The 24,931-nt window shown below is 44.8% G+C and overlaps 2 protein-coding genes across 4 annotated transcripts in view; one reads left to right on the top strand and one right to left on the bottom strand.

Annotated features, from left to right (window-relative positions):
* Window positions 1–24,931, bottom strand: part of LOC126992076 (cancer-related nucleoside-triphosphatase homolog) — a 64,912-nt gene that overhangs the window by 10,227 nt on the left and 29,754 nt on the right. The window lies entirely within an intron of this gene.
* LOC126992077 (uncharacterized) lies at window positions 308–16,772 on the top strand. Of its 2 annotated transcripts, XM_050850754.1 has the most exons (3): window positions 308–2,067; window positions 8,982–9,293; window positions 16,595–16,772. In XM_050850754.1, exons 2-3 carry the CDS (start codon window positions 9,071–9,073, stop codon window positions 16,753–16,755), a joined length of 384 nt encoding a protein of 127 aa, XP_050706711.1. In that variant the 5' UTR covers window positions 308–2,067; window positions 8,982–9,070; the 3' UTR covers window positions 16,756–16,772. The 2 variants fall into 2 exon arrangements, with proteins under 2 accessions (XP_050706711.1, XP_050706712.1); XM_050850755.1 differs by lacking the exon at window positions 308–2,067 and having other exon boundaries at window positions 8,830–9,293.

A 24,931-nucleotide genomic window follows, 5' to 3' on the forward strand; every position in this document is an offset into this window, starting at 1 on the left:
AATGGAAAAGGGAAGTAGATAAAGAAAAAAGAAAAAAAAGACTACCTGATTCTAACGTCAAATTGTTTTTTTTCTGATCTCTCTCTCTCTCTCTCTCTCTCTCTCTCTCTCTCTCTCTCTCTCTCTCTCTCTCTCTCCTTCCATCTCTTTTTCATCTTTATTTTTTTCGTACATATTCCTCTAATCCTCCTCTTCCTCTCTCTTAAACATCCTCCTCATTCACCTCCTCCTCGCCTTCTCACGATTTTTTTTTACCCACAAAGTATCGCATCGCAGTCTCTCATATAAGACCGCATTCACAGTGTGCCGACTCTGGGCCACGACAACCCAGCGACTTCTATGCCTCCTTCACACTGTGCCGACTCTGCATCCGGCGATCGTTTCTAGACCTCTTTCCGACCATGTGCGACCCTTTCACATCCTAAGTCTATATATACCAAGTCAAGTCACTCTGCTTCAAAACTGCGACCGGTACGTGCAGGAGGCGGTTTTGGGACGGAGCAGCGGGATGACGTCACTTGAAGCCAAAAAAAAAAAATACCCGCCAGTTCAGGGGTGACTAAAGTTGGGGCCGTATGTTCCCTCTGTGCATTCTCGCCTCCTTTCACCGCGCGTTCGGGCAAGCCACTGACGAAAAAATGTCTTTTTATTGTGCTATTGCGTGACTGTAATTCCATTGCTTATATATACAAACGGCGGTGTGGGGTGTGAGGGAGGGTATGTTGAAGTGATTGATTTAAATTAGTCCGCCTTTCTTTGTTTTCTCTAAATCTCTGTTTTTACATTCTCTAGTTTGGCTCCAAGCAGTGTCACTCATAAACCACGCCTCGGCCGTGTCTCCTCCCACAAACCTGCGTATGACTTGACTTTGCGCATATAGACTTAGTTCACATCAACATTATTTTCACACCCAAGACCTCGTGTACCCTGGGTCGCCGAGTTGTCGTGTCCCAGAGTCGGCACAGTGTCCTCCTCGATCCTCCCTCCCCACTCAGGACGATAATCACACTTGCTGCCGTCGGGGATAATAACACTTGAGTAATTTGCTTGTTTCGGAAGTAAAAGTGAGTAGGCGTGGAGATACTTGTTATCGTGGTTGAGTTAATGAGTGAGTGAGTGAATGCGTCAATGAGTATACTGTTGTGCTGGAAGCTTCCCCCGGCGTCCATGGGGCTCTAGAAGGCTCCGGGAAGAGCGAGCAAGGGGGCGGGGAACAAAGCCTCGTCCGCGCCCAGCGGGGCGCGGCCAGGCGCCTGGCGGGAAGTGTTGCCGACTCGCACATACTTTTGCTACATGTTCTTGTATGATCTAAAATATACTGTAACATTCTAGACTGTACTGTTCTCAAAATAACAGGTCAAAATGAAAATTATAAAAAGAAAAAGACTGTCGTACTGAAAACCTCGATCAATCGTAGCTGTTTCTGGCCCTAATATAAGCTACTGGAAAAAAAACATCATTAATTAACGATGTCGATTTTAACAACAATAAGTGAATATCGGGGTGTATATATACGTACGTGACAGTTTTGGGTCAGAGCACGAAAAAATGTGATAATTAATTAACTTAGCTAGAAGAGAAATTGATTGACTGATTGCATTGTGATAGTTTATTGTAAAGAACAAATGTAACAAAAGGACAGAAAGAGGAAATGCAAAAAGGATCTCGAATGTCCAGATCGATCGAGTAGTGAAGGAAAAAGAAAATAGGAAAGCAAAATAAAAGACAATCCATGGGACCAATTATAATTAGGTGTAGTACGTGCAGTTCAGTGTAGGGTGAAATATATGTGTGCACAGTGAATAGTAAAACCAAGGAGGACTCTAAAAAGAAGAAGATCGAAAAAGAAAAAGAAGAAAATACCGAAAAAGAGAAGAAATAGAAGAAAAAGAAGAAGAAAAAAGAAAATACCGAAAAAAAGAAGAAAATACCGAAAAAAAGAAGAAAATACCGAAGAAGAAGAAGAAGAGGTGTTTGTTGACATCGTGACGTCACGTGATGGGCGGCCGCATTTGTGTCCAAGCCTTCTTTCCTTTTCACTAATAACGCCTGAATTACCGGTGACAGGTGAGTAATAGGCGGTGTGGGAGGTTTATGGGGCTGTGTGAGTGTTGGGGGCTGTGTGAGCTTTGGGCAGGTGTTGGGGGCTGTGGGTATGTGTAAATATATTGAGAGTCAGGGCCGGGCACGTGTAGTAGCTTATAGGCAGCCCAAGATCACCTGGTAGTGAGTGCAGCGAATCGAGTAGAGGCACGTGTTATATGTAGTTATATACTGCTATATGTTAGTGACTGTTCCCTGTGTTGGCAGTCAGCGTTTCCAGTTAACTCACCTGCAATGGCAGTGACAGTGTAGTCCCTGTGTGCTCCATTAGTGTTGTCTCCTTCATAACGTCAGGTGTTTGGGCTGTGGGCGTGTGCAGCGAGAGGCTGGCTTTGATGGGTGTCAATATATATTTTTGGGACTGTTGAGGGAAGGGCAGCCCACTAATTTTGAGACACTGACTTTATTTATGGCCTAAATATGATGCTTTTCATTATGGAGACAGTTTTGTAGGTAAAATTCTAGTGTTTGCCCATACTCCCCCCTCCCCCCCCATACAAGCCTGGGGACCTGGTGGGAATGCAGGGTTTCGGGTGGGGGACACGAAATCCGTCCCATTCGCGTATTTTTTTAGTGTGTGGGGGGGGGGATAAAAACTCCCTAGATCTAGGTAAATTCCCTAAATTTAGGGAGTTTTTCCTCCCACCACCACTAAAATAAGCGTTTGCGACGAATTTAGTGTTTCCCATACGAAAACCATGCACTCGTCGTGAACCCACCAAACGATGCTCACCTCACCATCTGGCGTGGCACCGGCGGCCATTTGTGCTCACATAAACCGCCTCCACCACACTCATGCCCTCTCACTAGTAGGTTGTCACCTCATCGCAAGGTTTCTGTCCTCCAAGTAGAGTCCATGGCACCAAACACAGTGTATCTTCATTGTTTATCACTGACACAAGTAAAACCACCGGCTAGCCGGGATCCATCCAACACCGCGCCTTTAACAATACTGCGGCTTGTGCAGGAAGTGCAGGCTCTCGAACCTCTTGCCCGAGCTGTTCGAACACGTGAATCCTTACTGACCGGATTTTGAATCTGCTTCACGGGCTCGTATTCCCAGTATACAAGGTGGTTGTGGATATTGACTCCGCACCTCCAGAATACGATAATAAGCCTCCATATATCATAGTAAAAAAAAAAAAGTACTTAAAAGTAAAGAAGCCGAATTAATCCCCTTCCCCCAACGATCTTTGGGGACCTGTGTGAACTCGGGGTATTTTGGTGGGGGAGCATATTTAAACTACTCCAACCGAACTTTACGACCTGCTCGACCCCCCTGCTAACCAAGGGGGGAGCCCCCCCCTGGACCCCCCCCTCTTAAAGGTGCGTGTTCTAAAAAAAAAATAACCATGCGTGGTGGACCTGGTCTCACATGCATGGGCTAATGGCTAACTAAGCGTACAATCGGTAATATTGTTAGGTAAAGGTGCGTGTTCTAAAAAAAAAAATAACCACTCGTGGTGGACCTGGTCTCACATGCGTGGGCTAATAGCTAACTAAGTGTACCATCGCTAACCTAGCGTACCATCAGTAATAGTATTAGGTAAAGGTGTAAAAAAAATAAAAATAACCACGCGTGGTGGACCTGGTCTCACCTAGCGTATCATTGTTAACCGGATCGTTGGCAACGCTGCTCATATTGCAATGGCGTCGCCATGTAAACACATCGTCCGTATGTATAATATGCCCTTAAGTACAATATGGAGGCGTAATATCGTATTTTCGAGGTGCGGAGTGATTTTCAATAATTACTTTGCGTGGTTTCCGTACGTTGTAAAAAAAACCCGGAATGTATGAAATTTCCCTACATCTAAGTAATTGTAAGGAATTTCCCTACATCTAGGGTATTTTTCAACCTCTCATAACTCAAAAACTATGCATTTGCGACGCATTTCATGTTTACCACCGCATTCCCCGAAGTATCAATGGCCCCCTAGCCAATTTTGGTTGCGAGGGGTGAGTATGGCCAAACACTAGAATAATACCGTTTTGTATTCTGGAAATCACTTACTTATTGACTTCTCAATGCCTGAGTTGCACTGCCACCTCGCTGCTCCCACCCGTCATCACTGGCCCACATAGTGGACCACCCCTGCTGCCACATCCCATCCCACGCTGTGTATTTCTCCCAGCCCATTCCATGTGGCGAGTAGATTTAAACTAACCTAATTTAACATAACCTACCTAATGGGGGGGCGCCCCCTTCAACCCCCCCCTGTGTTTTCACATTTTGCATTGTTATATCAAAATTTCGGTAAAATTCTAGTGTTTGCCCATACTCCCCCCTCACCCCCAAAACAAGCTTGGGGACCTGTGTGAATGCTGGGCTTCGGGTGGGGTACATGAAATCTGTCGCAATCGCGTATTTTTTTTTGTGGGGGATGGGGACAAATTCCCAGATCTAGGGAAATTCCCTACATTTAGGGATTTATCCTCCCACCGCCACAAAAATGAGTGTTTGTGACGAATTTAGTGTTCCCCATATGGAAACCACGCATTCTCACTGGATCCCCAAGCTTATTTTGGGAGAGAAGCGTAGTGAACCCACCAAACGATCCTCACCTTACCAGTCTTGTGTGGCGCTGGAGGCCATCTGCGCCCAAATAAACCACCTACACCACATTCATGCCCTCTCTCTAGCATCGGTGCCAGTAGGTTGTCACCTCATCGCAAGGTTTCTGTCCTGCTGGTAGAGTCTGTGGCACCAAACATGGTGTATCTTCATCGTTTGTCACTGACATAAGCAAAACCACCGGCTAGTCGTGAACCGTCCAACGACGCGCCTTAAACAGTACTGCGGGTTCATCTAGAGCAAGTGCAGGCTCTCAAACCTCCTGCCCGAGCTGTTCGAACACGTGAATCCTGACTGACCACATTTTGAATCTGCTTCACGGGTTCGTGTTCCCAGTATACAAGGTGATTGTGGATATTGACTCCGCGCCTGGAGAATACGATAATACACCTCCATACACCATAGTTAAAAAACAAAATACATGTCCCTCAACCATAATATGAAGGCGGCGCCAGTAGTGGATCCAGATCCAACCCCTTCCCCGAACGATCTTGGGGGATCCGCGGGAAGTCGGGGTATTTGGGTTGGGGAGCATATATAAACTACTCCAACCGAACTTTACGACCTGCTAACGGGGGGGCTTTGCCCCCCTCGACTCCCCTGCTAACCAAATGGGGGCTGCGCCACCCCCATGGACCCCCCCCCCCTTAAAGTACCCCAACCGAACTTTACGACTTAACAGCTAACTGAGGGACATTGAAAAAGGTGCTTACATCCCCTTCTTCAGCATTAGCTATTACTTACATTACTGACGACGCCAAGATGGTCCGGCGGCTTCACCAGACCCGTTCTCCTCCGAAGAAGCTTCGTCACTGACCTGCTTCACGCATTCGTACATAGTACCAAACCTGCTTCATGCGTTCGTACATAGTACCAAACCTGCTTCATGCGTTCGTACATAGTACCAAACCTGCTTCATGCGTTCGTACATAGTACCAAACCTGCTTCACGCGTTCGTACATGGTACCAGACCTGCTTCATGCGTTCGTACATGGTACCAAACCTGCTTCACGCGTTCGTACATGATACCAAACCTGCTTCATGCGTTCGTACATGGTACCAAACCTGCTTCACGCGTTCGTACATGGTACCAAACCTGCTTCATGCGTTCGTACATAGTACCAAACCTGCTTCATGCGTTCGTACATGGTACCAAACCTGCTTCACGCGTTCGTACATGGTACCAAACCTGCTTCACGCGTTCGTACATGGTACCAAACCTGCTTCATGCGTTCGTACATAGTACCAAACCTGCTTCACGCATTCGTACATAGTACCAAACCTGCTTCATGCGTTCGTACATAGTACCAAACCTGCTTCATGCGTTCGTACATAGTACCAAACCTGCTTCATGCGTTCGTACATAGTACCAAACCTGCTTCACGCGTTCGTACATGGTACCAGACCTGCTTCATGCGTTCGTACATGGTACCAAACCTGCTTCACGCGTTCGTACATGGTACCAAACCTGCTTCATGCGTTCGTACATGGTACCAAACCTGCTTCACGCGTTCGTACATGGTACCAAACCTGCTTCATGCGTTCGTACATAGTACCAAACCTGCTTCATGCGTTCGTACATGGTACCAAACCTGCTTCATGCGTTCGTACATGGTACCAAACCTGCTTCACGCGTTCGTACATGGTACCAAACCTGCTTCACGCGTTCGTACATGGTACCAAACCTGCTTCATGCGTTCGTACATGGTACCAAACCTGCTTCACGCATTCATTCGTGGTACCAAACCTGCTTCATGCGTTCGTATGTACTACCAAACCTGCTTCACGCATTCATTCGTGGTACCAAACCTGCTTCATGCGTTCGTATGTACTACCAAACCTGCTTCACGCGTTCGTACGTGCTACCAGTAAGTGAATACATAGTCGTATATGACGGTTGCAAGATTCTTATGACGTAAATTACTTACTGTTTTGTAGCTTCATTATGACCTTAATGCTGTAACGGGGGGCATCGCCCCCCTCGAACCCCTTTTTGGTATGAAGAGTGAGTGAAATTGCGTGGTTTCAGTACGTTGTAAAAAAATCCCGGAATGTACGAAATTTCCCTTCATCTAAGTAATTGTAAGGAAATTCTCTACATCTAGGGTATTTTTCAACCCCCCATAACTCAAAAACTATGCATTTGCGACACATTTCATGTTTAGCACTGCATTCCCTGAAGTCTCAGTGCCCCCTTAGCCAATTTTGGTTGCGAGGGGTGAGTATGAGCAAACACTAGAATAATACCAAAATTTCTTCTAATTTCTGAAAGTCATTCTTTACTGCATTGCATTCAGGGACAAAAAAGCATCCATAATATAAGTATTTCAACACTGTAAGAGGTTGCTGACCCTTTTCCAACAGCCAATATTTCCTTCATTGCCGCTCCTTAGGCCCCTTTCACACGAGCAGTTTCTGCCGCTCCGGTGGCAGCCGCATGCCCTTTCACATGAGCAGTTTCTGCCGCTCCGGTGGCAGCCGCATGCCCTTTCACATGAGCAGTTTCTGCCGCTCCGGTGGCAGCCGCATGCCCTTTCACACGAGCAGTTTCTGCCGCTCCGGTGGCAGCCGCATGCCCTTTCACACGAGCAGTTTCTGCCGCTCCGGTGGCAACCGCATGCCCTTTCACACGAGCAGTTTCTGCCGCTCCGGTGGCAGCCGCATGCCCTTTCACACGAGCGGTTTCTGCCGCTCCGGCGAGCGGTAACCGCATGGCACCTGGACATCTACGGTCAAGTGCGGTGTCTGCTGCATCCGCCTCGGTATCTCCTTCAGTCATATTTGTAATCCTCTCATGAGGGATCCCACAAACAAGGCCGTCTTTCAATCTCGGAGATCAGCAGCTCCGTGTCATGATAATTTTTAATTAGCCATAACCCTGAAATTTATGTGCAGATGTTTCTTGTACAGAGGTATACATAATTAATATGTAAGACACTTACATTCTCAATATACATTAATTGAAAGTTCATAAGATAGAAAATATAGTGCATACCAGCTTTTCCAATGATGCAGACAAAGTGGTCGCGTGCCCTTCCTCCCAGTGTTGACAGACAACTATCACTCGCCGCACGCGGCAAACACCGCATGTGTGAACGCGCCCATAGCAACACATGACCACTGAAACCGCTGTGTGGCATTTCTGCTGCTGCGGTCTTGCTGGCAGTCCGGCAGGGTGCGGCTGCTGGAGCGGCAGTCCTGCCGCTCCGGCTTCGTGTGAATGCACCCATAGGAGTCAATGTAAAGCTAAACCGTCCGGCACGTGCCGCAGCGGCAGAAACCACTCGTGTGAAAGGGGTCTTAGTGTTAGTGTATTTTTCCTGCTAATATGGCAATAAAGGCAGCCATATCGTAAAATATGATGATGACCGTCGCTTCCTCTGCTGCCATGGTCAACAACGGTGTATCACATATTTATCGTAAACAATTGAACTTAACAAATTTCATTAATCAGAATCTAATATATTCTCACCTGACCCTCCGCTGCCAAAATACGATGAGCTGTGCTGCGGTCAATAACTTTATACATCAATATTTTGGAGCTCAATTTTCCAAAAGTTATTAGTTACTGCACTGCACTGAGAGTAATAATACAGCACATAATGTCAGAGTTAACCTCATGTGGGATGGAGGCTGATATGGAAATAAGGGCAGCCATCTCGTATGAGGCTAATTCTTACATTAGCTATGTGTTGTATTATATTACTCTAGTGCAGTGCAATTAATAACTTACAGAAGACTGAAAAAACTGCAAAATATTGATGTATAACAGTATAAAGTTTAAGAGTGCAGCCTAACACATTGTCTTTTGGCAGCGTGGGGGGTTAGGTTATATTAGGTTATATTTAGTTATGTTAGATATGCTTTATTTAGGTTGGGTCAGGTTGGGTTATATTAGGTAGGAGTTAGTTTTGTTTTGGTTAGGTTAGGTTATCGGAGCCCTTTCATGAATCTCAGTAATAATGATGATAATAATAATAATAATTCGTAATAATAATAATAATAATAATAATAATAATAATAATAATAATAATAATAATAATAACAATAATCTAATTAGACCTAACATCACATAACAGGAGCATTCCTCCACTTGACTCCCATTTAGCCATTTCCATGGAAAATAGTAACAAAAGAAGTTGAAGAGTACACTTTGTCAGAGCAAAAAGTGTCAAGCTCTGATGTGTTGTTGAAATAAGAGAAGTCAAGTATGTAAATCTAGTAAGGTATCATGGTGGGGCCAAGGAGAGAGGGATGGAGTATTACTTTGGGTGTGTCAGTTCAGTGCAATGCTTGTCTCCAGGTGTGCAGCGTAGGGTAGCCTGAGCACCTGCCAAGCCGGTCACAGTGATAGAGCCTCAAGAAGACCAAGAAGCTGTATTGCCTAGGACCATGTCTGACTCCAGCAGCTCAGATGAGGAGGCGTCACGGTTCAGGGAGGTGTGTGACCCCACCCTGTGGAGGACAGCTGTGCAGGGAGCCACCAAGAATGAAACCTGCAGAGCGGAGGCATCTGACGAGAAGCCCCAGCGCCCCAGTCAAGGCGACCAGAGGCAGGCCTTCATGCTGCTGGAGAAGATACGCACAACCCTTGCCGAGGCGCATGGCAAGGCAGGTAAGCAAGCCAGTATTCTTAACCTGGTAGCAGCGACGGGCCAAATTTGTGCCATGATTTAAACCCCCCAAAATAGATGATACATAATCTGATCACAAATGCTTTGATATATATTATGAAATGGCTTGTGTGAGGGGTGATTTTGTTCTCATTTTTCTCGCTTGGGGGGACCATTAAGAAACATGATCCCCAGGTTAAGCACTCAGACCTCTCCTTTGGCCACTCTTTACTTTTCTCTCTTATAGGAGCAGCAACTAGCGGGCTTTTTTTCTACTCTTTTTGTTGCCTTTGATTTGCTTCCTTTATTGTAAAAATCAAACAAAATTTTAGATTCTCACTACCGCTGTTTCCCAAGGCCACAAAGGAAATCAGTTGAGTTTTCATGAGTGTTTTTCACGTTGACGGTGCAAAAGCCTTATCACACTATCACTTGGCTTATAACCCTCAGGGCAAGAATAGTATCACTGTGTATCATTGTGTAGTAAGCCCTTATTCTTAGACACTTGAGGTCCTCACTACAGCTGTTTCCCAAGGCCACAAGGGAGATTAGTCAAGTTCTCATGAGTGTTCTTTCATATTCATGGTGTAGAAGTCTTGTCAAACTATCACTAGACTCATTATCCTCAGGGCAAGACTAGTATCATTGTTTCAGCCCTTATTCTTAGCCACTTTAGGTCCTCACTACAGCTGTTTCCCAAGGCCATAAGGGAAATTAATCGGGTTCTGATGAGTGTTTCTTCACATTCACGGTGCAGAAGCCTTGTCAAACCATCACTAGGCTCATATTTCTCTCCATGGCAATACTAACACAAGCTCAATGGAAGTCTTACCAAATGTGTGTGTGTAAGCTCTGAAACATTTGAGAATATGGACTGTAGAGTTCTCTGATGCTGTCCTTAACCCGTCCACTGCGATTGGCACGGATTTGGCCTTCAATGGTAGCCTGATAACATATCGTCACCTTCGTAAACAAACCACCTAAGTCATTATTTTCTACTTTTCAGGAAGTCAGAAAAGAACTGTCATTATCTCATCTGGCTTAAGATTTAGGCAGAAACGAAAAGGCCAATTCTAGAACACTCAAACCCTGAATGATGAAGGCAACTATACAAAAATGGCAGTCGCATGTTAAAAAAAATTGATGTAGAGAAAAACCTGAAAATCGCTGGAAAATGACTTAGGCGATTATTTTATGAGGGTGACGATATACTCCCAGGTCTTTCTCTGCCTCTGTGGTGGATAGTGGAGTGTTTCCCATGTGGTATTGGTATACTGGATATCCCCTCCCAAGGTGCAGGACTTTACATTTTCTTCATTGAATTCCAGCAGCCACTTTTTGCTCCACTCCTGTAACTTGGTGAGGTCTTCTGGTAGGGGGTTTGCAGCCAAGAGGTTAATTAAGTGGTGGCAGGTTGGCTGGATCAGTGTGCAGCCAGTGGACATTATCTTGGCAGTCTTGGGGTCTATTGAAGATCATCCATTGTCTCTTTTCTTCTTTTTCTTCTTCTTTATGGTTTTTTTCTTTGTCATCATTTTCTTCTTTTCCTTCCACTACTTCCTCCTCATCTCCTTTTTTATTTTTCTTCATCCTCTTCCTCTTCTTTTTTCTTCTTTATCTTTTTTAATTTTCTTTTCTTTTCCTTCTTTTTTCTTCTTTTCTTTATTGTTTTCTTCTTCCTCTTCTTTTTCTTCTTCTTTTCTCCTTTTCTTTCTTCTATTCCTTCATCATCATCTTGATCTTGTTCTTCTTCTTTTTCTTCCTCTTCTTTTTCCTCTTCTCCTTCCTCCTCTTTTTTTTCTTCCTCTTCTCCTTCTTCCTTCATCAGATAGATGGGAGATGCCCTTTAACGTAGACAAGTGCCAGGTCCTTCAAGTTGGAACAAGGAATAAGAAGTTCGATTACGAAATGGGCAGCGTTAAACTCACAAGCATTCAATGCGTTAAGGATCTGGGGGTCAAAATCGCGTCAAACCTCAAATTCTCACATCAATGTATCGATGCAGCAAAAAAAGTGAACAAAATGTTGGGCTTCATCAAAAGAAACTTTTTATTCAAGAATAAAGATGTAATACTTCCACTCTACAATAGTTTAGTCAGACCTCACTTGGAATATGCGGTACAGTTTTGGTCTCCCCACCATGCAAAGGACATTGCTAAATTAGAAGGTGTTCAGCGTCGGGCATCAAAAATGATCCCTTCCTTGCGTTGTAGTGCGATAATGGAATAAGCTCCCACTTTCAGTGGTCCAGTGTAACACGATTGACTCCTTTAAAAACAAGCTCGACCGACACTTCATTGAACTTAATATTAACTAGAGTGGAAATGCAACGTTTTGGAGCCATCTGATTAATGTAGAATCACTTAGGTTTAAGGACAGACCACCTAGTCTGGACCATGGGGTCTGTGTGGTCTGATTTTCTTTGTAAATCTCTCTCTCTCTCTCTCTCTCTCTCTCTCTCTCTCTCTCTCTCTCTCTCTCTCTCTCTCTCTCTCTCTCTCTCTCTCTCTCTCTCTCTCTCTCTCTCCTTCCCATCTTTTCTCTCCCTCCCTCCCTCTCCTCCTCTCTCTCCTTCCCCGGTATGCGGGTGAAGTGTTTTCACCTCAGGGAACTAGACGTCCCTGCCCTGCATAGTCTCAGGTCACCCTTGGACAAGGTGTAATACCTGATCTGTCTCCCGTGCCAGGGTCACGGTGAAGCCTATGGGCAGCAGCAGTGGTGGATTGGACTGCAGGCAGAGGATCTCTTTATGAGACAATGGCTGGAGTTCCAGGGTCCTAGTCAGTTGGACCGTGCCTAATTATTTTGGCCTGCAGTGTAGAGGAGTGTGGCAACCTCTACGCTAAAAAGCTTCCCTGGAAACCAGTTGTCGGTGTGAGCTCCCCGTCCCTCCCCTCTATCAACGCTACTCCCATCCCTATTCTGCATAGCAGCTGTTTCTTGTTTTCCCCTGAAAGAGATGTTTTCCATGGGCCATTTGAGGTTGTACCTACTGGCTTCTAGGTGGAGTTTCTGAGGGTCTTTCTTATACTCAAGGAATATTTCAGCTTTTTGGTCTCTCAGGAAGGGCGTCTGATACTCTCTAGAGTTGGTGGAGAACACCTGGTGACAGGTGCCACTGGACAGGCCTTGAAAGGGTCGCAGAGTTGGGTTAGACGTTTCGGAAAGTGGGAATGAATTGCTGGTTCATCTCCTCCCTTGCCAGCTCTGCTCTGAGTGACTACACCGGCCCCGTTCTATGCAATAAAACTTCGAGGACAATAGCTGAAAAGCGCCGGGTTGTGAAAGTCTCTCTCGTGACTGAGGCTCAGGACAAGTGATTGGTCTTTGAGGCATTTTCAAGACCCAGTGGGAGCGAACTCCCAGTGTTGGAGGCATCTAACACAGCAGTATCTAATTTCCATGCACAATTTTTATCCAATTCAATTTATGGTCACACTTTAAGTTATTTCGAAAGCGTTTTTAATATTTGCCCAAACTGTTAACTCGCTTAAAATTCTAACAATGCCTTCGAACTTTAAGTGTGACGTCTGTCCCGGACGATTTGCAGCTCAGTACTTCCATCTGAGTAAAACTTGCCGCCTCAGCGTTCAAAGATTACAACGTTACAGCTATCCAGGTGCCAGACTGGACGACATCACCGCAGCGTGCAATGATGTCACGAGAAATGCCAACCGAAACACCCTCTTTGTCTTTCATGTGGGGACAAATGACGTAAAGACAACCCGTTCTGAGGAACTGCTTGAGAAATACCGCCGCATGATCAAGCAGTATAAACGTAAAACGGATGCCAGTAACATCATAATCTCAGGAATCCTCCCGAGGGTCGATGCCGAATCTAGCTTTTACAGTAAGGCCTTCAGCACAAACAACAGACTTCAGTCCCTTTGCTCACAGGAAAACGTCCAGTTCGCTAACTTGTGGAACAGTTTTTACTACGATTCAGACTTGTTCCTTGCTGATGGCATCCACTTAAACCCTGTTGGAGCAGCCCGTTTCGGGAGGCTGCTCTGTGACTAAGTGGCTATTCGAAAGCCAAAAAACGCGGAGGCGAGAACACCAGCAGCTCCACCGTAAGGGTGCACTCAACCCGCGAAACCCCCGACTCGAATCACATTAAAGCTTGCTATGTAAACGCTCGTAGCCTACGTAACAAATTTGAAGACTTAGAAGTCCTCACAGCTACAAATCATTATCACATCATCGGAGTCACAGAATCTTGGATAGACACTTCAAATAGAGATTTCATTGTGGAATATAGATTACCGGGTTATACCATCTTTAGTCATGAAAGAGAGAACAGACGGGGTGGAGGCGTTATCTTTTATATCCACAACTCTCTCCATCCAGTATCCGTGAAAACAGATATTATAACCAATGTGGACACGGTCTTCATTGAAATTAAAAATAAGTCTCGTAAAATAGTAATTGGACTTATCTACAAACCGCCAAGGCAGACTCTTGATATCGACCACGCATTAAGTGAATTATTATTAGAAACAAGTACCAGTTGTGTGGCAGTAATTGTTGGGGACTTTAACTTGCCAGTGAAAAGATGGGGTGAACCGTTGAACTGTCATACAGGGCTCGACCTGTACACAAATTTACTAGAAAGTGATTTATATCAACACGTTCAAGAACCGACTCGGGAAAATAATATACTTGACCTTATCTTTTCAACGACAGCTGATCTAGTTAACAAAGTAAATGTTGATCCAATTTTTAGTTCTAGCGATCACCGAACAATCACATTCAGCATCAATATGAAAGAAAGTAAAGTAACTCCTAGTAAAGAAAAGGTGACTGATTATCAGAGAGCGAATTTCGTAAGACGCCGATCAATTCTAAATAATTCTGACTGGACTGAAATCTCGGCGGAAACAGATATTGATAAATCTTGGGGGGCCTTCACCACAATATTGAACAATGCCATAAGCATATGCGAACCCTATCGTAATAGACGTTTAGCTTTTAAGAAGAAACCCAAATGGTGAAATAACGAAATTCAAAATAGCCTATATCTTAAAAAAACACGTATACAGTAGATACATATCAACTCAGAGCGAGGCTGACAAACTAGAGTTGGACAGAATTCGTCGCGAAACCAAGAAATTAATAAAACGAAGCAAGAAAAATCTTGAAGAATATATAGCGGAAGCAAGTAAATCTAATCCTAAAGAATTTCTTTGCTATGTAAATAATAATAAAAGTCACTCACTTGTGGAATCGGACCGCTTGTTAATGATAATGGTAACCACACGAACGATGAAAATGAAATGGCTACAATCCTAAATAACTTTTTCGCATCCGTATTTACCGACGAAGATTGTTTATCACCTCAACCGCCGGAGGTTAGAAGGACCGAAAAGATGTTAAGTTGCGTGCTCATCGTAGAAAGTGACATTTTACGCACAATTGAAAAGATTAAAGTAAGCAAAGCTCCTGGTCCAGACAAAATTACCCCTCGGGTCTTAAAAGAAATCAAACATCAAATTTATGCACCGCTCTCCATCATATTCAATAAATCTTTAACAGCTGGAAAAGTTCCGTCGGATTGGAAACTTGCAAATACCACACCAACTTTCAAAAAGAGGGACAAGTCTCATCCAGGAAACTATTGACCAATTAGCCTGACATCTATTGTTTGTAAGTTAATGGAGACTATCATTCGCGACAATATGGTGAAATTCTTCAAAGAAAATAATATAATAAATAATTTGCAACATGGCTTCCGTAGTAAACGTTCTTGTTTAACTAACTTACTTTATTTTTTTCATTATATTTTTGAGGTGTTCGATGAAAGCAGATCAGTAGATATCATATATCTGGATTTTCAAAAGGCATTTGATAAGGTCCCCCACCAACGATTGCTCAGCAAACTATTGGCGCACGGTATCTCGGGTAACATTCACAATTGGCTTGCGGACTGGCTCTCTGAGTGGAAACAGAGAGTAGTTCTAAACGGTGTTACATCTAACTGGCTCGATGTCAAAAGCGGCGTACCTCAAGGATCAGTGCTTGGCCCCATGCTCTTCTTAATTTATGTTAATGATATCGATGATGGGCTCACTTGCAAAGTATCAAAATTTGCTGATGACACAAAAATTGCTAGTAAAGTAACTGCGACACTCGACGAAGAAGCTTTACAATCAGATCTAGATCGACTTGCACGCTGGGCCAATCAATGGCAAATGAAATTTAACGTTGACAAATGCAAAGTGTTGCACATCGGAAAAAATAACAATCGCGTTCGGTACGTAATGAATGGCCAACAACTTTCTGCAGTAAGTAAAGAAAAGGATCTTGGAATCACTATATCAAGCGATTTAAAGCCCGGTCAGCATTGTTCAGAGGTAGTTAAAACTGCAAACAAATTGGTTGGCTTCATCGGACGAGTCTTTAATAATAAATCGGAAAAAGTAATATTAAAACTGTATAATTCGTTGGTTTGACCCCGTCTAGAGTACTGTGTATAGTTTTGGTCTCCCTATTTCAGAAAAGACTTAGAAAAGTTGGAACGGGTTCAACGAAGAGTAACAAAGATGATTCCTTGGTTGAGAAATTTGTCATATGAACAAAGGCTTAAAGAAGTAAATTTATTCAGCCTATCAAAACGAAGAATGCAAGGCGATCTAATAGAAGTGTTTAAAATGTTTAAAGGATTCAGTGATATTAATGCGGAAGATTACTTTACAATTGATCGATCAAATAGAACAAGAAGAAATCACAATTTGAAGATAAGTGGTAAAAGATTATCGTCGCACGAAGCTAAACACTTCTTCTTCAGTCGAGTTGTTAATGTTTGGAACTCTCTACCCTGTGATGTCGTTGATAGTACAACAGTTACGGCCTTCAAGAATAGATTAGACAAGTATTTTGAATCCAACCAGCAACTAAGATATTACTCATTGTCGTAATAACGTTAAGTTCTTTCGAATACTGGTGTCCTTGTCCGTTTTTATCGCCCGGTTAGTGGTAGCAGTAATGGTAGTTCTTTCCTCTTTCCTACGTAATTTCCTTGCAGTTTTTCCATGCTGCATGGTTCTTTTTCCTTTCCTGCCAGCTTTGGCTGGAGGAGCCTTCACCTCTGCTGTCCTTCATCTTCCACCTTTGATTAGATAGTTAGTGTAGCTTGTCACAAACAGCCTCGTAAGGACCAGCAGGTCTGCTGTTGTTTGTTCTTCCTTTGTGTTTCTTTTTGTTCCCTGAACCAATCACACAGCCAACAGTCAGGCCCGGTCCACTCCCCCAGCAGTCTCTTAGTGAACAGCTCCCCCTCACACACTGCCCCTCCTCTCCTCAGGGTGTGTGGGGCTGAGGCAGAAGGATGGCCATGGTCCCGGCACACAGGGCAAGGCTTCGTCGGGCAGGGCAGAGGCCAGCACAGCGAGGGTGGCCATGGCTGCCCCATCCACACTCTCTCCCTTCCTGGCCAAGCAGCTCACCTCAAGACTGGACGGGTGAGTGCTGTGTAGCGAAGTAGTAGTAGTAGTAGTAGTAGTAATAGTAAATTGATCTCTTTTGGCCACTCCTCAACTTTTTTATAGGAGCAGTGCTTGGCAGTTTTTTTTCATTACTGTTTTTTTCTTTTGTCCCTGAGCTGTTTCCTTTATTGTAAAAAAAAAAAAAAGTAGTAGTAGATGGGATGGTTGAGAGAAGGAGGGAGAGGAAGGGAAGTAGAATTGGGCAAGCTAGGGAAGGGAAGTGATAACATTGCTGGAGTGATGTCGCTCTACAATAAGATTTAGAATATGTCATGATTCTTAACCTTCAATACAACCATCTGTACTTCACCACTAGGGTTCAGTCCAGCACAAGACACCCGTGTTCCATTAGTAAGCCTGTGTGTGTGTGTGTGTGTGTGTGTGTGTGTGTGTGTGTGTGTGTGTGTGTGTGTAGCAAAGGCATGCTAACTTCTGAGGACTTGCCGGACCACAACGAAATCATAACTTTAGTGGTGAAGTGCACAGAGTTTTGGTGGCTCGGCTTGTTGTTCTGGAGGCAGTGGATTGTGACATGCTGTAGACGTTGTTATTTAAAACACAACCCCTTGCTCTGTCATCCCCTTTCCTGCTCCTGCTGCCCCCACACTCCCTACCCACCCAACCCACCTCCCCTTTGCTCTGTCCTGCCCTGCACTGCCCATACTGCCCCTCATACACTCCCTGCCCAACCTCCCATCCATCCATCCTACCTTCTACTCCTACTCCTACTTCAGGTTGAGAATCCCTTATCCGAAATTGCTGGGACTGAATGTGTTGTGGATTTCGGATTTTTTGGGATTTAGGAATATACAGGCCCTTTTGACATTTTCAACAATATATTTACACCACAGAGCACACAACACACGGTAATCACAATGAATAATGAGCGAAGGTGTTACTGTGACGACTGTTGACAATAAACTAACGCATAGCAGCACCAGACTTGCCAGGTCATGGACTGTGTTCCCGCCCAATCTCATCCCAAAAGCCGCCCAAAACCCGCATTGGTGGCGGGCAGATGTTTTTACGCCCAAGATGTTGACGCAGCAGTAGATTTACCCATCCAATTAGGCAGGTAAACTGACCTGGCAACCCTGAGCAGCACACAACAGCTGTACGTGGTGGAACCTTCCCATCACTTTGTGGAATTTTCCATTTGTGACACGTCATGCCAGCTGTCCAGAAGACCACCTATCAACCCGGACTCTAGATTCTAGGATTAAAGATGAGCTCCGGGAGGGCAGCATGAGCCAATGCAAGATGGCACCACTATAAACACTCGCCTGTGCCAGAACGGGCTGGGCTGACCATCAGGCCCCACCGGGAAGAAGCCTACCAGCGCAGTAGGCCAAGACGTAAATAAAAAAATTAAAAAAAATAATAAATAAATAAATAAATAAAAAAAATTCAGATTTTGGAATTTGGGACAAAGGATTCTCAACCTGTACTACTACTACTGCCCAAGCTATCTCCCTTACACTCCCTACCCAGTCCCAACTTTCCTCTTTGCTTCCTCACTTCTCTCTCTCCCTCCCCTCTTCCTTCTCTCTCCCTCCCCATTCCCCTCCCTCCCCAGTTTCCTCTCTCTCCCTCCCCACTTTCTTCTCTCTCCCTCCCCATTTTCCTCTCTCCTTCCCCACTTCTCTCTCCCTCCCCTCTTCCTTCTCTCTTCCTCCCCATATCCCTCTCTTCCTCTCCTTTTCCCTCACTCCATCACCCCCCATTTTTTTTGTGTGTGTGTGTGTGTAATTCACCACTACCACGGCCTGATCACGTGTTGGACTCGTAATCGCCAGCAGGTATCCTCCCGACATGAGCAAGTGCTCTTTATCGTCGATCTCTGGGTACTGCCAGGACCTCACACACCACATCCCCCTTGCTCAAGGGGGGACAGTAACCACTCCTAGTCAACGGAAAGAATCCGACCTGAGTGGGCTCAAACCGCCACCCTGTCAGACCGTGAAGCCTGGCAGCGCAGTGCTCTACCAGCTGCGCCACGGAGTGGTGGATGAAAGAGTGAAGATGCTGGTTAACTCTTGCATAAGGGGTTTGGACAGTATAGGGATGAGCATGAGTAGAAAGTCGAGTGCAGCGGGGCCGCGGGAGGGGGGGAGGCATGCAGTTAGCAAGTTCAGAAGAGCAGTCAGCGTGGAAATATCGATAGAAGATAGAAAGAGAGGCAACATTGCGGCGGAATTTAAGAGGTAGAAGACAATCAGTATGAGGAGGAGAGCTGATGAGACGAAGAGCCTTAGCCTCCACTCTGTCTAGAAGAGCTGTGTGAGTGGAGCCCCCCCACACATGAGATGCATACTCCATACGAGGGCGGACAAGGCCCCTGTATATGGACAGCAACTGTGCAGGGGAGAAGAACTGGCGGAGACGGTACAGAACGCCGAGCCTCGAGGAAGCTGATTTAGTAAGAGATGATATATGAAGTTTCCAGTTGAGATTTTGAGTTAAGGATAGACCGAGGATGTTTAGTGTTGAGGAAGGTGAAAGCTGGGTGTTGTCAAGGAATAGGGGATATTTGTTTGGAAGATTGTGTCGAGTGGATAGGTGGAGAAACTGTGTTTTTGAGGCGTTGAAGGACACCAGGTTCTTCTTGCCCCAATCGGATATAATAGTAAGGGCTGAGGCTAAGCGTTCTGCAGCCTCCAGCCTTGAGTCGTTAAGTTCCTGAAGGGTGGGTCTTCTATTAAAAGAAGTTGAATAATGCAGAGTGGAATCATCGGCGTAGGAATGGATAGGACAGTTCGTTTTGGAAAGAAGATCATCAATGAACAACAGAAAAAGAGTGGGAGATAGGACAGAACCCTGTGGGACACCACTGTTAATAGATTTAGGGGAAGAACAGTGACCGTCTACCACGGCAGAAATAGAACGGTCAGAAAGGAAACTGGAGATAAAGGTACAGAGAGAAGGATAGAAACCGTAGGAAGGTAGTTTAGAAAGCAAAGATTTGTGCCAGACCCTATCAAAAGCTTTTGATATGTCCAGCGCAATAGCAAAAGTTTCACCGAAACGGCTCAGAGAGGATGACCAAGAGTCAGTTAAGAAGGCTAGGAGATCACCAGTAGAACGCCCCTTGCGGAACCCATACTGGCGATCAGATAGAAGGTCAGAAGTGGAAAGGTGCTTTTGAATCTTCCGGTTAAGGATTGATTCAAAAGCTTTAGATAGACAAGAAATTAAAGCAATAGGACGGTAGTTTGAGGGATTGGAGCGGTCACCCTTCTTAGGTACAGGCTGTATGAAGGCATACTTCCAGCAAGAAGGAAAGGTAGATGTTGACAGGCAGAGGCGAAAGAGTTTGACCAGGCAGGGTGACAGCACGGAGGCACAGTTTTTAAGGACAATAGGAGGCACTCCATCAGGTCCATAAGCCTTCTGAGGATTGAGGCCAGAGAGGGCATAGAAAACATTATTTTGAAGAATCTTTATAACAGGCATAAAGGAGTCAGAGGGGGGATGAGTAGGAGGAATATGCCCAGAATCGTCCAGAGTGGAGTTTTTAGAAAAAGTTTGTGAGAAGAGTTCAGCCTTAGAGATAGATGAGACGGCAGTGGTGCCGTCAGGACTGAGGAGTGGAGGGAAAGATGAAGAAGTGAAGTTGGAAGAGATGTTTTTGGCTAGATGCCAGAAGTCACGGGAAGAGTTAGAGAAAGCAAGGTTTTGACATTTTCTATTAATGAAAGAATTTTTGGTTAGTCGGAGAATAGATTTGGCACGATTTCGGGCAGAATTGTAAAGTTCATAATTAGCATTAGTTTGAAGGCTCTGGTACCTTTTGTGAGCTACCTCTCTATCATTGACGGCATGAGAACAAGCGTGATTAAACCAAGGCTTTTTAGCGTGAGGAGTAGAGAAAGAACGAGGAATGTATGCCTCCATTCTAGAGACAATCACCTCTGTGATGCGCTGAGCACACACAGAGGGGTCTCTATCCTGGAAGCAATAATCATTCCACGGGAAATCGGAAAAGTACATCCTCAGGTCGTCCCACCAAGCTGAAGCAAAATGCCAGAAGCATCGCCTCTTCGGTGAGTCCAGAGGGTGTACAGGAGCGATAGGACAGGATGCAGAAATAAGATTGTGATCGGAGGAGCCCAACGGAGAGAACAGTTTGACAGAATAAGCAGAAGGGTTTGAGGTAAGGAAGAGGTCTAGAATGTTGGGCCGATCTCCAAGACGGTCAGGAATACGTGTAGGGTGCTGGACCAACTGCTCTAGGTCGTTGAGGATAGCAAAGTTGTAGGCTTGTTCACCAGGATGGTCAGTGAAAGAGGATGAAAGCCAAAGCTGGTGGTGAACATTGAAATCTCCTAGGATGGAGATTTCAGCGAAGGGAGAGTGGGTCAAGATGTGCTCCACTTTAGAATTCAAATAGTCAAAGAATTTGACATAGTTGGTAGAGTTAGGTGAGAGATAAACAGCACAGATGTATTTAGTAATAGAATGACAGTGAAGTCTTAACCAGATGGTGGAAAATTCAGAAGAGTCAAGGTCGTGGGCACGAGAGCAAGTGATGTCGTTGCGCACGTAGGCGCAACATCCAGCTTTGGGTTGAAATTTAGGATAGAGATAGTAGGAGGGAACAGAGTAGAGATTGCTGTCAGTAGCCTCAGAAACCTGTGTTTCGGTAAGGAAGAGAAGGTGAGGTTTAGAGGAGGAGAGATGATGTTCCACAGAATGAAAATTAGAGCGAAGACCGCGAATGTTGCAGAAATTGAGAAAAAAGAGGTTCGAGGAGTTATCAAGACACCTCTCGGGTCGGCAGCCAGAAGGGGAGTCCTCCCTGGGGGAATTTGTGGTCCCCCCCCCAGGCGGGGACTCCGAGGCTTGGTGTATGTGCGCCATTTTGAAATTTTAATTTTGGGAAAAGGTGTATATGTTGTGTGAATGTAGTGTGGTGTGGATAAAGAGAGGATTGTCTTTAGAGAGCATGCTGAACTACTCTCCGGTGTTGGTGAGACAATAGGGAAACGGTTAGTGAGGACATGGGAAGGGTCTTTAGAGGGCTTCAGCTCCCTTCTCACCTCCCGTATATACCTCACCGGGAGTGGCTTGCGCCCGTTCGGTAGGTGTCTTCCTACCTACTCCAGCCAACTCGGAGAGTAGTTCCCCGATATTCGTCTACTGCTCTTATCAAACTCCATCACGCTACACTTTTCTGTATTGAATGTCATTTCCCATTTGCGTAACCATTCGCTTATTATATCAAGATCTTGGCTCAGGGCTACACAGTCATCTTCATTAGCCACTCTCCTCATTATTTTAGCATCATCAGCAAACATATTCATATAGCTTGTCACCCCTTCTGTCATGTCATTAATATATATTACAAACATGATCGGAGCCAACACCGATCCTTGGGGGACTCCACTCATCACTTCCATCCAGCTTGATTTATTATTCCTAATTACTGTTCTCATTTCTCTCTTCATCAAAAAGTCAATATTGAACCACCCAGACCTCCAACATGATTAAGTTTCCATATTGATCGCTTGTGTGGTACTTTATCAAACGCCTTCTTTAAGTCCAGATACACACAATGTGTGTGTGTGTGTGTGTGTGTGTGTGTGTGTGTGTGTGTGTGTGTGTGTGTGTGTGTGTGTGTGTGTATAATTCACCAAGACCTGATCACGAGTTGGACTCGCTATCACCAGTAAGTACCCTCCTGACAAGAGCAAACTTATTATAATCGATCTCTGGGTACTGCCAGGACCCCACACACCACACACCACATCCCCTTTGCTCAAGGGGGGGCAGTAACCACTCCTTGTTAGCAGAAAGATCCCAGCCTGAGTGGGGCTCGAACCTCTGCCCGTCAGGCCGCAAAGCTTAGCAACGCAGAGCCTTTATAAGCACTGAGCTAGTGAGAGGGATTGTGTGTGTGTGTGTGTGTGTGTGTGTGTGTGTTTATTGTCGTGTTGGGGGAGTCTGAGGTGTGCATTATCTTGCTCTGACAACCTGCTGTACGTCTCAAGTTGTCCAATTTCTTGGATATTATATGACAGCCTATGCATAGGATATAGTTGTCAGTATCACTATTATGCAGGCAACAATGACGAATACAGTCAGTTATAGTTGATTTTGAGTTTGAAGTAATTAATACTGTCACAGACAGCTGTTCTGTTGATTGATATAGTCACTGAATATAATTATTAAATAGCCTAGGCGCTGCCCTCTACAGAAAAAAGTATAACAGAACAGCTGCCTGCAACAATATTATTTATTTCAAGCTCAAAGTCAATTACAATTTTCTGTGTTTTTCATTTCTGCCTGCATACCGCTGATACTGACGACTGTTTCCTATGTGTAGGCTGTCACATCTATAGCATCCATGAAACGGAACACGCCATGTGGCGGCAGGTTGCCGGAGCATGATAATGCACACCTCAGACTTGGGTGCTGTTACTGTAGTTCTTACATACTGGAAATAAGCTAATGGGTTCCTGTCTGAATGCCAGTCAGTTAAACTTTGCTTCAAACTCATTTATTTTATGTTTTGGAGTGAACAGCCTCTGTCCAGGCTGTTCCATTGTTCATTGCCCCTGCTGGGAAAGCTGTATTGCTTGATAGCCTTCAAACATCTTGTCTTCTTCAGCTTCCTCTCCTGTCTTAGGGCTGCTCCTCCTGTCCCATGCAAACAGATTTTCTCATCAGTTCTGTCTTCTCCCTTCACTGCCCCGATCACTGCATGTTAGTTCCCTCCTTTCCTTAAGGATGGCAGCCACAGACTTGCCAATCCTTCTTTGTGCTTTATGCCTCTTATACTGAGGCCTTCTTTGTTGCTTTATATTTTTAAATCAATGGAAACAGCTAAAGGCATAACAAACAAAAGCTTGCTCATCACTGCTCCAGTAAAAGAGTCAGGAGTTACTCTTTGTATCCTGTCTGTCAATCTTTTATATGTTTCTGTTTTAAAAGTTGCTGCTGTGTATTCTAACCCAGGGTGCATCAATGCCACAATCAATTTCTTCAAAATCTTCACAATCTTGTTAATGTGTTTTTGAGGTGAGTTATCCTGGACCAACACTCCCTGGCCCTTCTCCTCCTTTGATCTTGTAATATTTTAATTCCTCATTGAATAGTTCAGTACTGTTACCCATTAATTTCATCCAGTGCAGTGATATGATAGGTTAGGTCAGGCAGCTGCAGCCAAGCTATTAGTAGTGGTCTGCTGGTGAGCGCTCCCCCACCACAGTATTCAGTATGTTTATTTATACATCTAATGTTTCTTGTTAAATTAATGTACTCAAATCTATGTATGCGTGTAATTTTTTATTATTTTTTTTTTTGTGCGTGTGTATGTGTGTGTGTGTGTGTATGTGTGTGTGTGTGTGTGTATGTGAGTAACCGTTTGCTTCCACTCCCAGCACTGCCGGAGCTTCCTGAACGCCTACAATAGCACGCTGGGGGACAGCCGCCAGGTGTTCACCGTGCCCTACAACGCCATGCACATTGGCAAGCTCAAGCTGTGCAAGCCCAAGGTGTGCTGCTGCTGCTATTACTACATTTTTTTTTTTTCATGTGGCTTATAGCGCCGGTATAGGCTGATGGTCGGCCCGAGCCCGTCATGGCGCAAGCAATTGTTTATAGTGGCGCCATTGATATTGGCTCCTGCTGTCCCCCGGAGCTCATTCTTGATTTCACTTGTGCTGTACAGCTTCTTCTAGAGTCCGGGTTGATGGGTGGTCTGCAGGACTATAATGTCTAATGCTTCTACAGCAGTGCAGCAATTTCAACATGAAACTGTATAAAGGCCACATTATCAGCACTCAGCAGATCTTTTATGTCATGAGATTAATATTGGACACACAAAATTTCTTGGACAAGGCTGTTGTTTACAAGCCACGCCAAGTCTCTTCTGTCTTGCGTACAATTCTCACTGGCTCAGGTGTGCCTGTTAGGATGTATGGACAAGACAAATACTGGTGCTAAGGCCCCGGTCACACTTTGGTGAAGTTCGCCGCAGTCTGTTACAAAGGTGTTTGTATGAACCCAACATTTGGCACAAGGAGACATCCATCCTTGTCCTCATTGCCTTTGACCTGCCTCCCTTTGCTGTAAAAATAAAAAAAATAAAAAGTTTTCACAATTTTGATATACATATTTTTTTTTTCATTATCTACTGATCATCCCCCTCTTCC

This window comes from Eriocheir sinensis, unplaced genomic scaffold (assembly GCF_024679095.1).
Source record: "Eriocheir sinensis breed Jianghai 21 unplaced genomic scaffold, ASM2467909v1 Scaffold396, whole genome shotgun sequence".
In the NCBI taxonomy this organism is placed as follows: domain Eukaryota; kingdom Metazoa; phylum Arthropoda; class Malacostraca; order Decapoda; family Varunidae; genus Eriocheir; species Eriocheir sinensis.

Coding starts and splice junctions, on each gene's coding strand:
- LOC126992077 (XM_050850754.1), top strand. CDS start 9,071: ATGTCTGACTCCAGCAGCTCAGATGAGGAGGCGTCACGGTTCAGGGAG. Junction 9,294..16,594: donor CGAGGCGCATGGCAAGGCAG/GTAAGCAAGCCA, acceptor TCCTCTCCTCAG/GGTGTGTGGGGCTGAGGCAG.